Source organism: Solanum dulcamara, chromosome 12, assembly GCF_947179165.1.
Source record: "Solanum dulcamara chromosome 12, daSolDulc1.2, whole genome shotgun sequence".
Taxonomy (NCBI): domain Eukaryota; kingdom Viridiplantae; phylum Streptophyta; class Magnoliopsida; order Solanales; family Solanaceae; genus Solanum; species Solanum dulcamara.
In genome coordinates this window covers 9,790,508-9,805,461 of record NC_077248.1, presented here as the reverse complement: position 1 = coordinate 9,805,461, position 14,954 = coordinate 9,790,508, and the positions used below count along the sequence as shown (strand labels likewise).

The 14,954-nt window shown below is 33.2% G+C and overlaps 1 protein-coding gene across 1 annotated transcript; it reads left to right on the top strand.

Moving 5' to 3' along the window:
* The first annotated feature begins 8,199 nt into the window (after positions 1-8,199).
* On the top strand, positions 8,200-11,845 carry LOC129876848 (putative disease resistance protein RGA4). Its single transcript, XM_055952329.1, has 2 exons — positions 8,200-11,235; positions 11,621-11,845. The coding sequence occupies exon 1, from the start codon at positions 8,361-8,363 to the stop codon at positions 11,133-11,135; it is 2,775 nt and encodes a 924-aa protein (XP_055808304.1). The 5' UTR covers positions 8,200-8,360; the 3' UTR covers positions 11,136-11,235; positions 11,621-11,845.
* Positions 11,846-14,954: the final 3,109 nt, after the last annotated feature.

Sequence of the window (14,954 nt, the reverse complement as noted above, 5' to 3'; positions counted from 1 at the left end):
TATGGATAATGTATGTAAAGTTAACCACAACTCAAGGAGAACCCTTAAGCCAAATCCAAGTATAAGCCCTCCAAAAAGAAGTTTTTAAGTTACGTTTTCGAGCGATCTGACTTGGGGAGACCATAACACCCTCATGGTATGGGCATTTGGGAAAATCTCTAAAATGAAATTTGTAAATAATTGGATTATCTTTCCAACCATATGTTGTGGAAAGTTTTTCGATATCGAGATCAAAAGATATGACCGTTTTACTGAACAAATGTGTCGATTGCAAATAGAGAGCTTGACAAGTGGTGGACACGTGGCAGGATCACTCCACCGCTCTTTATCACTATAAGTAGGATCAAAATGGGTCATAAATAGCATGTTAATTTTTATATTTTATATTTTCATACTTCGAGTCATTCGCAAGAGAATCGACTCAAGTTAAAGACGAGATCCTTTTCGGACACGAAGTAGAAGTCTTTAATTCTCAATTCTAATTAGAATATATTTTGGAGACTAGGAATTCATTTAATTAGAATTAAATAACTCGGTAAAAAAATTAGTGATTGATTAAAATAATTAACTTAGGTACTTGTGTGGTTCCCTCCTAAACTAGCTAATTAATAAAAGATGGATAGATTTTAGTTAATTAGTAAAGTAGTTGAGGATATGTAGAGGATGTCACGTGGAAGCTATGGGCTGATTATTGAAAGCATTAAGACAACACTTAAAGGCTCAAAGCTGAAAATACACTTCATTCCCTTCTTTTTAACGAAATCAACTTAGAGAGAGAAGTGAGAAATTTAGAGAGGGAGACTCTCGGCCAAGAGAAGGTTTAAGGGAGAAATTAAAGGATCATGTGTGGTTATTCTTCATGTGGATGGCAGCAAGGATGAGGTATTAGGGCTTCAAAAACATTGTTGAGCAAGTCCTCAAGCTTCTAAGCAAATTGGATCATTATATTCTAAGGTAAGATTCCATTTCTTTTTCCTCATCTTGGAGGCAATTTAACTTTTATAAGTTGATGAATATATGCAACTATGGGTGTTGATGTTGAGGTGTTGTTGAGCCGTGTTGGGGCCTGTTTTAGTGTGAAAATGATGAATTAATTTTAAGTAGTATTTTGGTTGTTATTATCATGAATTATGTGATGAGAATGAAAAAAATTAAATGGTTAAAATTGAGGTTGAATTTGTGTTGAGGGTTGTTGTAGAACTTGTGGTGATATTAACATGGTTTTCTTGCACATGAATGAATGATGTTTTAGTCATGTGTGGCTGTTACTATGTCCCATGAAAATTGATGAAAAGATATGTACGAAATAGGGTGTAAAATCGTATGTAGTTTCCTTGGTGTGTTCACTAGTAATCGCAAGATTTTGAACCTCTTTATATTGTGAGTTAGGGGCTGTTTTGATAGGTTATTATTGATATTGGAAAATTAATGATAATTAAGGTTTTATGTTACATTATATGTTGGTTGGGTTGTTTTAGGATTATTTCAATAAAACGACAAGACTATGGATCTTTAAGGATAAGTGGAAGATGTAGTAGTTGTATGTGGATTGGAATTGTTGTTGAGTGTTATGAATGTGGGCTGCCTTAACTTACCAATAATGTTATAATAAAGATATTAACTTGTATTAAATGGAATTGGAAGCAAGAAAATCCATGATTAGTTTTGGTATTAAAATGGACAGATTTAGAGTTGTTTAAATTAGATGGGGTTGATTGTCGTTGTTGCTATTATTATAATGAATTATGTATTAAAAGTGAAGGAATTGTATATGCTAATGTTTGGGACATATTGGGGTTGTTCTAAACTAAAAACAATGGATGAACATCGATTAATGTGGTGGTTGTTATTGTTGCTTATTACAAAACAAAAATGAAAGTATACGACATGTCAAGTTAAAGTTTTAATTGATTTAAGGGGGGCTTATAGTGTGTGGAGGTTTGTGTTAAGTGGAAGTTATGATTATGCATTGTATGGTTGATCGTTGGGCTGATATAGATCATTTTATTAAGGTGTGATGGCTGCAACTTATTAGAAGTAATTTGATGGCATTGTAGTCGTTATGTTGGTAATAAACGAAAGTTAAATGTTAGGCGGGTTGTTTGGAGAATTTTTGAATATCGTCTTGGATTGTATTGACATAGCATTTGAATGTGTGATTATTGATGTTTCTTTGTGATTGTATAGCTGATTTGGAAGTGGGGAAAATGACAAGTATAAGGGAGTTGTTGCCTAGACTTTTGTTTGGCAAACCCGTTTTTGGGATGGGACTGCTGTTAGTAAATTTAGCATAACTCTTTGTGTAAAGCTCCGTTTTAATTGATTAAAGATGTTTTGGAAATATATTTCATAGAGCTAAAACTTTCATTTAGGCTCTAAAATCCAGTTTTGCATTTATATACTCTAAAAATGGTGATGAAGTTCAGGGGAGGTGCTGTCCAAATTTTCAGAAATAACCTACTAACGACGAGGTACGTTGTATGCCTTTCTATAGCCTAATCATAGTTCTTAACGTTTTAATATAGGTTGAGATCCTATGGGGCAGCATATACATGTTGTGTGCAGATAAATGCTAAAGGTATGTAAAGCCTATCCCTTCTTTCTTTTGGCATGATCCATATGAAATCAAAGGACGACGAATGTATAAATTTCAAAGAAACTCCTATTCTTAGAGACACTAGGATGGATATTGTTCTTAATTCCTAGAAATTATATCATTATATTTTGATACATGTGTATGATTCCAGCCATCCTATTTTGGTATAATTTATATTTTGAGATAATTCATGCTTGGCATAATTCATAATGACAATCAAAGGTTACTTGAAATAACTATTGTCTTGATTTTTAAATGATGGTTCATTTTAATTATTCTTTAGAGTCCCAAATGATGATTTAAATGCATATGGTTTCTCACTACTCTTCTCGTGCATGCCTTAATGTATTTTTCACCGAGTCTCGGGTCGAGTATGTATTCGTGCATAGTTTTACTGCATTATTCACCGAGTCCCTCACTAGAGGGCCGGGTACGGTATATATATATATATGATGGTATGATATGATGACATGGTGATATGATGATGGTGGCGGGACCCATGATGGGCTGAATATGATATACATGTATATGACCGATTCACCGAGTCCATAATGGGCCGGATATGATATATGATATGATCATGCATGATTTTATTTCATAAGGCACAGGTATAGTAATTTCTTGATTATCGGTATTATACTTGTCTCCTGATTGCCTATTTCAAATGTGATCTTCCTTATGGTATTTTATGCTTTATATACTCAGTACACATGTCGTACTGACCCCTTTCTTCGGGGGGTTGCGTTTCATGCCCGCAGGTACAAATATTAATTTGGGGATCCGCTAGCTTAGGATTTCCACTCAGCTATTTTGGAAGTGCTTCATTGTACTGGAGCCTAGAATTTCGATATAGATATTTTGATGTATATATTTATTTATCCATGGGTATGGTGGGGTCCTGTCCCGTTATATGTTACTGTTGATATTCTTAGAGGTCTGTAGACATATATGTGGGTGGTATATAGATGTTTTCCAGTTGTACTAGTATGGCTTATATTTTGGAACGTTCTTATTTATAGTGGCAGCCTTGTCGGCTTGCATATATACATGTATATTTTGGAATGTGATGTGCAGTGACAACCTTATCAGCTTATGTACTATGTTATCATTTGATGATTGTGACTTCCCAGGAGACAGGTGGTTTTCATATATATATATATATATATGACAGTTTTGAGGCGATGTTCTGCCCGTATAAATCCCCTATCAAGTTTAGTTGTTGATTGATTATAGATGACAAGTGTATGTACGAGTGTCCAGTTCGGGCACTAGTCACAGCCCACGGGGTTGGATCGTGACACTATGATACTTGTAGATGATCATTTTGGGACATCAATTTGGATAGGTACATTCACTGCAGGGATATATGACTTAGTTATCCGTTTCAAATCAGTAAATGCATCTGACATTTGATTTGCTATTTTCTGCAAGTGGATGATCTTCTTTGAGTTCCTTTTTCTCTCCCCCTAATGGCGGAAAAATTGTTTCATCAAATCGATAATATGCAAATCGAGCAATGAATAAGTATCCAATCAACGGTTCAAGGTATCGAATTATGATAGGTGAGTCAAACCCAACATATATGCCCAACCTTCGTTGAGGGCCCATTTTTGTACGTTGTGGTGGTGCTACAGGCACGTATACCGCATAACCAAAAATTCTTAAATGGGCTATATTTGGTTCATGACCAAATACTAATTGTGACAGAGAATATTTATTATAATGTGTCGGTCGGAGACGTATAAGTTCTACTGCATGTAAGATAGCATGACCCCAAATAGTAATTGGCAATTTTGTTTTCATTAGTAAAGGTCTTGCTATCAATTGTAGGCGCTTTATAAATGACTCTGCAATGCCATTTTGAGTATGAACATGTGCAACAGGATGTTCAATGTTTATCCCAATTGATAAGCAATAATCATTAAATGCTTGTGATGTAAATTCTCCAGCATTATCAAGGCGAATGGCCTTAATTGGATAATCTGGAAATTGCGCCCTTAATCTTATTATTTGTGCTAACAACTTCGCAAACGCCAAGTTGCGAGATGATAACAAGCACACATGATACTATCTAGATGATGCATCTATTAGGACCATAAAATATCTAAACAATCCACTAGGTGGATGAATAGGTCCACATATATCTCCATGTATACGCTCTAAAAAGCTAGGAGATTCGATGTCAACCTTCAGGGTTGATGGTCTGGCAATTAATTTGCCTTGATAACAAGCAGCATATGAAAATTTATCATTTGTAAGAATCTTCTGGTTCTTTAACGGATGTCCAGTTGAATTTTCAAGAATTCGTCTCATCATTATTGATCCAGGATGACCTATTCGATCATGCCATAACACAAATATATTTGGATCAGTAAACTTCTGGTTTACGATCATACGTGCTTCAATTGCATTAATTTTTGCATAATATAGGCCAGATGACAGAGTTGGTAATTTTTCCAAAATATATTTCTGGCCTGAGACACTCTTGATTATACCAAGATATTCAATATTCATTTCATTTAGTGTTTCAACATGATATCCATTTCTGCGGATATCTTTAAAACTTAACAAGTTTCTTGGTGATTTAAAAGAAAATAGTGCATCTTCTATAACAATTTTTGTTCTCTTAGGCAGAATTATAGTAGCTCTTCCGGATCCTTCTATCATTTTTGAATTACCAGAAATTGTAGTAACATTTGCTTTTCTTCTTGGCAAGTTAGAAAAATATTTCTCGTCTTTAAATATAGCATGGGTTGTTCCACTATCAATTACATAAATATTCTCGTGATTGGTCATTGATCCAAATAAAATTTGAGGCATTTCCATATTTTCTTCAATAAGAAATAAAATAAGTATTAACACATGGTACATTACACAAATTTTATTTATTTACATTGATTAGGAAAATACAAACATCATATTTAATACAGATAAGAAGAAAAATATTTACATATTATTAGTCCTATCAATATTCATATTTTCGTCTGGAAAATTAAAGAAATCAGCTACATCGAAATGCATAGGCTCAATATTATCTTCAAAGATAAAATTTCTCTCTGGATTATTTTCTGCCCTCTTTAACGATGCCTGATATAGCTGAACCAGACGTTTTGACAACCGGCAAGTCCGCGATCAGTGCCCCACACCTCCATATCTATGACATACACTTTCTGAATTATTCTTTGGTAAAGCTTCTGACTTTTTACCCTGCCTTTTATATTACTGGTCATTTCTTGGTGTCAACCGAGTATCATGATTGAAATTCTTTCTTTGACCACGACCACGACTGGGGCCATGACCTATTTCTCGTTGGTTAGAATTTACCTGATTCACTTCAGGGAGTGGCAAAGAACCAACTGGTTGACTATCATGATTTTTCATTAATAGCTCATTATGTCTTTCAGCAATAAGAAGGTGAGAAAGTAATTCAGAATATTTTTTAAATTCTTTTTCGCGATATTGCTGCTGTAGGAACATATTCGCGGGTGGAAATGTGGAGTATGTGTTTTCAAGTTTATCTTGTTCAGTGATCTCTTCTCCGCATAAATTTAACTGAGCTATAATTCTAAACAGAGCAGAATTATATTCAGTTATATTTTTGAAATTCATTAATTTCAGATTTAGTCAATCATGACAAGCTTGTGGAAGCATGGCCAACTTCACGTGGTCATATCTTTCTTTTAATTTTTTTCATAATTTAAGGGGGTCTTTTAATGTGAGATATTGTAATTTTAGCCCCTCGTCAAAATGGTGGCGGAGAAATATCATGGCTTTAGCACGGTCTTGATTGGATGTCGTATTGTCATCTTTAATGGTGTCTGCCAGACCCATTTATTCTAAATGAATTTTGGCATCAAGTGTCCATGATGAGTAGTCTTTTCCAGAGATATCAAGAGCAGTAAATTTAATTTTTGAAATATTTGTCATTTTATGAAAATAAATTTAAATAAAACTCTTACCATTTTTTGTTATCTTCTAAAGATAACTGGAGCCTCGTGTTGATAACGTGTTCTAAAAATAAACTAAATCTAGCAAATTGAGACGGAGAGAATCTGAGAGAAGAAAGAACAAAAAAGAATTGCCGTATGTATATTTCTGTTCTAATACATCTCTGTGCCTTCCTCTTTAGCTATATTTATAGAAGAGGAAAGACATCAAGTGGGAGAAAAATGGAGACTAAGAGCCCGTTTGGATTGGCTTTAAGTTGGTCAAAACCAACTTAAAGCCCCTTTTTAGCTTTTGGACGTGTTTGTCTAATGCTGACTTTAAGCCATAAAGTTCTTAAAGTCAGTCAAAAATGAAAAGTTAGGATTCCTAACTTTTTTTCCCCAAAGTGCTTAAAGTCATTTTCTTTGACCATGGAAATTACTTTTATATCCCTTATATTTTAATTAAATTCCCAAACTACCTTTTTTTATTCTTTTAACCTTAAAATTCACATCATATGCACTTTTATCCAAACACTCAACTGCTTATTTATAAAAATAACTTTCAGCACTTCAAAGTTCTAAAAACATTTCATACATAAAAGTTATTTTTTTTAAGACTATCCAAACGGGCTCTAAGTGGGCATGCCACTTTTCAGTAGGCCCCACATATTGTAGAAAATATTGAAGCAAGTGGACAACCATCCACTTGGTTTCTAACAATGAGCACTTTTTATCAAATATGTCAAGTGCTTATTATCAATTTTAGCATTTTTATAAAAAACATAATTATTTATTTTTAATATTTAAAAATATTTTTCAACACTTAATACTTATCAATCATTGACCATCAGCTAATTCAAACGAAGTTTGAAAGAAAGTTCTATAAAAGTTACAATATTGTTTCGTAGAGAGATATTTGTGTCATTGGAGTCATGACTACCATTCATTTTATTTCACTGTTTGAATTATTGTCTTTCCTTTAGTGCGGGGCGGCTCTACCAGCCTGAAAAAAAATAGCTGTTTTAGGCCTTTTAATTTGAGGAGCGTCATTTTAAAAAAAATAATAACAAGTTATAAATTATTAGTTTTTTAAAGCTATTGAGTATTATTTATAAAAAATATAAATATTTTATATAAAAGAAAAGAACTATTAGAAGTTTGACAAATGTAGAAGATTATTATGAGCCCGTTTGGATGGGCTTAAAAAAAGTAACTTTTATGTATGAAGTGCTTTTAGAACTTTGAAGTGCTGAAAGTTATTTTTATAAATAAGCAGTTGAGTGTTTGGATAAAAGCGCTTAAATGAGGAAAATGATGTGAATTTTAGGGTTAAAAGAATAAAAAGGTAGTTTGGGAATTTAGTTAAAATATAAGGGATATAAAAGTAATTTCCATGGTCAAAGAAAATGACTTTAAACACTTAGAAAAAAAAATTAGGAATCCTAACTTTTCATTTTTGACTGACTTTAAGAATTTTATGGCTTAAAGTTAGCATTAGGCAAACATGTCCAAAAACTAAAAAGGGGCGTTAGTTTTGACCAACTTAAAGCTCATCCAAACGGACTCTATATCTCAAAAAAATTAAATAAATTGACTATAATATTTTATTTTTTGTAAAAAAAATTGAATATAGGAAAAGAAGAAAATGAGGAGGAAATTGCTTGGTGGGCAATATCTTACTAAGATTTCCCATTGACCATAAAACTTTATCAAAAAAATATTAAAATTTAAGCCTCCAGATCCAGCTTTAGTGGTCCTATCCATAAACAACTAGCAAAAGAAGACTTGGCAAAGCACATTGGAAGACTTTGGAGTAGAGGAAGAAGAACACAACAATGGCCGACCCTGTAATTGGTGCTACTGTTCAAGTTGTGCTTGAGAAGCTGGTTTCTCTCACTATTGAGGAGGCCAGAAGTTTAAGAAACTGCAAGAAAAATCTGAGAATGCTGACAAAATATGTATCCATTATTCAAGCTTTCATTCATGATGCTGAAAGACGACAAGTTGACGATCAAGCTGTGGAAGAATGGCTCAAGATGCTTGAGAGAGTTGCTGAAGATGCTGAAGATGCTGAAAACATGTTTGACGAATTCAAATATGAATCTCTCAAAGCACAAATGATGAACATCCGAACCAAACTAATCAAAAAGGTCCATAACTTCTTTTCTCATACTGCTTTTAGGTATAAAATGTCTCGAAAAATCAAAAGCATTAATGAAGATTTGAGGGCTATCAATCAGTTAGCTAAAGACCTCTGTCTCCAATCACTGATGGTTTCTTCTCGGCAAATACCACTAAATCGAGAAACAGATTCCGTAGTAGTTGCTTCGGATGTTGTTGGCAGAGACAGGGATGTTGCTGAAATAAAGGAGAAGATGTTGAACATTAGAGAGGAAGTTGTTCTGTCCACCATTCCCCTAGTTGGTATGGGGGGTTTAGGGAAAACTACAGTAGCTAAGAGAATTTTCAATGATGAACAAATCAAGCAAAACTTTGAAAAGAAAATTTGGTTGTGTCTACCTGAAATGTCAGAAACGAAGAGCTTTCTTGAACTAATCCTTGAATCATTGACAGAGAGGAAACTTGAGGTCCAAAGTAGAGATATAATAGTCAAGAAGCTCCGAGATGAATTGGAAGGAAAAAGGTATTTACTAGTCCTGGATGATTTGTGGCATGTTGACCCTACATTGTGGCACGATTTCGTGGACACCTTGAGGGGAATAAACACATCAAGAGGAAATTGCATTCTTGTGACTACTCGTTCGAAGCAGGTGGCATCTACCGTAGCAGTAGATCATCATATGTTGGAAAAATTAACAAGAGATCATTGTTGGTCCATTTTCAAACAAAAAGCATTTGTTGATGGGGAGGTTCCAGAAGACATGGTGAGCACGGAAAACAGGATTGTTGAAATGTGTCAAGGTCTACCGTTGACTGCAAGTGTGTTGGGAGGCCTCTTACGATATAAGGAAAAACATGAATGGCAAGTAATTCTTGATGGCAACCCCCTTGTTGCAGGTGAAAATGATAATGGGGAAAATAGCTTAAAGAAAATCCTAAAACTCAGCTATGATTATCTACCATTTCCACATCTGAAAAAATGCTTTGCCTACTTTGCAATGTTTCCAAAAGATTTTGTATTTGGAAAGGACCAACTAATCCAACTCTGGATGGCAGAAGGGTTTCTTCGTCCATGTCAAGAGACCCCAGTGATGGAAGACGTTGGGAACAAGTTTTTTCATCTTTTGTTGCAATATTCCTTGCTGCAAGATGTTGAGCTAGATCAATACAACAATATAAAATACTGTAAGATGCATGATCTTGTGCATGATTTGGCTGGAGATATTTTAAAATCTAAGCTATTTGATCAAAAGAGTGTTGGAGGAGAAAATCTTTCTCAAGTCCGATACTTTGGATGGGACTCACCAAGTGATCAAATAGCTATGATAAATGAGCCAGGACGTTTGTGCTCATTGTTCTCGAGAAACAATATATCCAAAGATGTTCTATTGAGGTTTCAGTTCTTGAGAGTTTTAAATTTGTCCAAGTCAGACATCAAGGAGTTGACAACCTCAATTGGCAAGCTAATATACTTGAGATATCTTGATCTCTCCATTACTAATCTTAAAGCCTTGCCCAACTCCATTTGCAAGCTCTACAATTTGCAAACTTTTAGAGTAAGTAACTGCTTTTTACTCGAGGAGCTTCCAGATGAAATGGCAAATATGATAAGTTTGAGACACATATATTACAACAATGATTTCAGATCAGACTCCAGACCATGGTGTTTCGGCAATCAACACTTTCAGATGCCACTTAAGATGGGAAAATTGACTTGTCTTCAAACCTTACAGTTTTTCAAGGTAGGTTTAGAGAAAGGTCGTCGAATAGAAGAATTAGGTCGTTTGAAGAACCTTAGAGGTGAATTGACTATCAGAGATCTCCAATTGGTCTGTAATAGAGAAGAAGCTGGAAAAGCATATCTACGGGAGAAACCAAATATCTCCAAATTGGCATATTTATGGTCCCATGATGAATCAGAAGACTACGAGGTCAATGATGAGTATGTTCTGGATGGTCTTCAACCGCATCCTAACTTGAAAAATTTAGTGGTGGTGAACTATTTGGGGACTAGATTTCCTTCATGGTTCAGTGAAGAATTGCTGCCAAATTTAGTCGAGTTGAAATTAAGTGGTTGCAGAAAGTGCAAGGAAATTCCATCGCTTGGCCAACTTAAACTCCTTCGACATCTTGAGCTGATAGGATTCCATGAGTTAGAATGCATTGGACCTACATTTTATGGTGTTAAGGTTGACAATAATGGATCAAGCAACAATAACACCAATATCCAAGTGTTCCCGTTACTCAAAAAACTAGTATTATGGAATATGCCTAGACTTACTGAGTGGAAGGAAGTGCAATTGTTACCAACAGGAAATAATGGTAGAGACGGAGTTGAAGTAAGAATGTTTCCTGGGCTGGAGAAGTTGAGGATTATTAACTGTCCTTTGTTAAAAAGTATTCCAAATCAATTTGAAATGCTGCGTGAATTAAGCACGGAAGGAGATCATATAACTGAATTCGGAATCTGCACCATCTGGACTTTTTAGATGCCATGCCCAAATTACAGTATCTGAAGATCAAGGATTGTCGATTGATAGAATTAAGCTCTGCCGGATGGGCTCTGGTTCATGAAAATTCAGGACTTGTGTAAGTCTCTGTTTCTCCTTTTTGTTTTTCAAGCTTTTCATTCCCCAAACCAATAAATCTTTACTATAATACTGAAGAATTCCAGAATTTTTTTTAAAATCATTTAGTACACTTGAACTTGTTGGATGGATTCGAACCAATTGTTGTTATTCATCAAACAAGGAACATCTATGTTGCTTTAAAGATGTGGTTTAATCATGAAAAATTATCTTCTTTGTCATAGGTGACTAGATGTCACGCTACAATGTTTCTTTTTAGCATATGGTTTAATAATGAAAAATTATGTTTTTTCTCATAGTTGACTATGTCCAAGGTCATGCTATAACAAGTTTGTCTTAAGTTCTTTTTGCACTCCTTTTCATGATAGAATTTTACTGTTTAACAGGCTTGGTTATCTTCAACAGAGGAACGACCACGTTTGTTTTGTTGAAGAACAGAATCTTCAGCCGGTGGATCATTACTGGACTCTTTCATGAGTATTTTGTAAAGACTACATAATCTCTCAACATCTTTTTACAATTCATAATGGAGGATATCAACATTTTATAAGTAACGATTATCGAGTATACATATTTGCTCATTTGCCCAAATAAAACTATTTTTCTATTTCTATTTGTTGTCAGTTTTGATAAAATACATAATTTTTTTTCTATCTTGGTAGGAATCAGATCTGCGTACACTTTATCCTTCCCAAACTCACTCAGGTTGTGGGATTTCACTAAGTTATTGTTTACATAACTTTTTTCCTACAATTTGATTAAAATAAAAGAACAAGTACCTCATGATTTAAGTATTTTTTATAGAATGAGTAGTCCAACCAGCAAGTTCCCTGTCTTTCTCTAAGGAAACCCGCAAAGACTTTGTCCCACCCCACATAGCATAATTTTTATTTTTTTCTTGGCCCGCTCCACTCCACATATACCCGCCCCGCAGAGCTTCAACATTCTTTTGTTACAAACAAATACCAGTGCAAAGATGAGTCAACAAAATGAAATCGTTCCAGCACGAAAGAATCAAAACATCGCTTAATTTTTGTTCCCCAGTTTCATTTTTTATTCTTATCTTCTTTCTCCATTTCCGCCTTTTCTTTTTATCCATACCAAATGTAGAAATTAAAGAAAGTCATCATGTGGGGAAATTAAATTCATAAATTATTAGTGTTAAAATGCTTAAGAAAAAATATATGAAGGAATTGCCTATTTTTATGACAATAACCTTGGACGTAGTCTTTTGGATATTTAATTAATAAACCAACTAAACAGAGTGCAAATCAACCCGCGTACCCGCCCCACATATTTTTTTCAAAAATAAATCTGTACCCGTCCCGCGAAAGTTCTAACCCGCACTGTCCTGCAAATACTATAACCCGCCATGTGCCCTGCCCCATTGCCATCCCTGGGCAATGAAAATTGCATCTCGTAAACTCGATTGTTTGCATTTGACAGAAACTGAATTGGAGATTGATTAATGTTTTCTGCCATTTAAGTAACTCCTACTCTCTAGAAAAAAGTTGAAACCCAAATTTGGTTCTAATCCAAAAATATAATTTGCTTTTACAAGATTTATCTTGTGTTTGTTTTAATTGATTGATGATCCATCCTAGTAAATATTCTTTGCAAAACACTTCATCTACCAAAGCAAAAAATAAAAAAAATAAAAAAATAGATAAGCGGATTATAATATGAAAAATCAAACTTTTATTAACAAGGTGAAAATTGAAGTCGCCAATCAACTGAGCTTCAAATTCTCCTTGGGATTCTTCCTTTTTGACTATTCTAATTGAGCGTGCTACAGAATTGTATTGTGGTAAACATTGTCTAATAACTGGACAAAGATGAATCCAAAAATATAATTTGCTTTTAGCTTTCCAAAGCATAATTTTTTTTATTTACAGCACTAGGTAAATATTATTTCATTCTATCTCGATTATTTGATTTTTTTAATAGTATCGAAAAGAATATCTTTTTTTTATAATTGAAAATAATTTAACTAAGAAATCTTAGTTATTAACTCATGCCCATTAATTACTTCATATTAATTGCTTCACATCTTAACAATACTCCCAATTTGTATCTATTATATAAAATCTGGCCATAAAAAATAATCCCAATGAACAAATTGACAATAAAAAGATGGAGAAAGAATCAAAAGCTCTTTTTAAAGTTGAAGATTCAATAAATATTAGGGAAGTTGAAAATTTTATCAAAGATAAAGACTATCAAAATATGTGAAGACCAATCCTGACTTTGCGAGATTTATGTGCATTAATGTTGATTTAGTCTTCCAATTGATTTATTTATTATGGTTATTTACATACTTTGATAGAATACTTATCAATAATAGACGATATAATACATCTTTTTATTAATTAAAGAAAAAAATTAAATAAGGACATGGTGATAAACTACATACTAGCTTCTCAAGGAGTGTGTTTAAAAATGTGACATGTATTTATGAATGGAATGAGTAGTTACACAAATAGAAGGAGTGTCTTAAATTATAAATTTCAAAACATCTTGCTTTAGGGTGTTTCTTAAATTTATTTCCATACATTTGACGTAATTTTAACTTAGCATCATAAGATTGAAACATTCAATAATGAACAAATCAAACAAAACTCCGTGCTAGGATCAAATATATCAAAATGTCCACAAATAATTTAATGTGATTCATTGACCCATTCCCATAAAAAATTTTGATTCTTGCTAGAATCATAGAAAGCCTTTGATGCATAAAAAATATCATAATTCAATCTCAATCCATGTCATCCATCAATTATTGAATCGTTTTGAATGTATCTATCTTTTTTGGTGTCATAGGTAGTCTTGATGATACTGGATTTGACTACTATACGATTTTGTACATATAACAAAGAAAATATGTATCAATCGTATAGTAATCAAATCTAGTATCATCAAGACTAATTTTAAGAACACGTTTAATTTGTGTCCAAATCATTTGATTAAAATCTTATTCAGAACTAGTTATCATTTTTTACACTTATTGTGTATTTTATCCGTACTTATTGTGTATTGTGTGATAATTTTATAAAGTATAATGTTTTAAGTTTACAACAAGAATATGATAGAAATAATGTTATTAGGGTTATTTCAAGTTAATATGTTAGCCATGTGTATTCAATATATTACCTTCGATCTTATTGCATAAGAAACTTTATATAATAATATGAATATTTTAATAGTTTAATTTAAGGTCAAGAATATTTTTACCATTGTTGGGGTGGGGTGGGGTGGGGTGGGGGAGTTAGTCATTATCTCTAAAATTAAAATTATATAGTTGAAATTGATAAATATTATCGGGGTATTATATGATAAAAAAATGTCTATTAGAGAGAAATATTATTATTTTTTGGTCAAAAAGATAATTGCATTACTTAAAATAAACTATTACAGGAGTTAGGGCTGTACAGGACAAATTAATAAACCTCACCAAACCGACAAACCGAACCAAATCGGAAAAAAAACCCGACTAGTGATTTGGTTTGACTTGATTTGGTGTTTGGAAAAAAACCCGACCATTATAGGGTTGGTTTTGTTTTAACTAAAAAAAGTCAAACCGAACCCAAACCGACCCGATTATAGATATACTACTTCTAAATTATGTTATACATAAAAATATTTATTAAAATATAATTTATAAATTTTTTTTAAATTTTTTTCATAATTTTTGTTTTCTTTCTTACATTTAGATTTGGACTT

What these genes read in the sequence shown, in the direction of transcription:
- LOC129876848 (XM_055952329.1), top strand. Translation starts at nt 8,361, where the DNA reads ATGGCCGACCCTGTAATTGGTGCTACTGTTCAAGTTGTGCTTGAGAAG.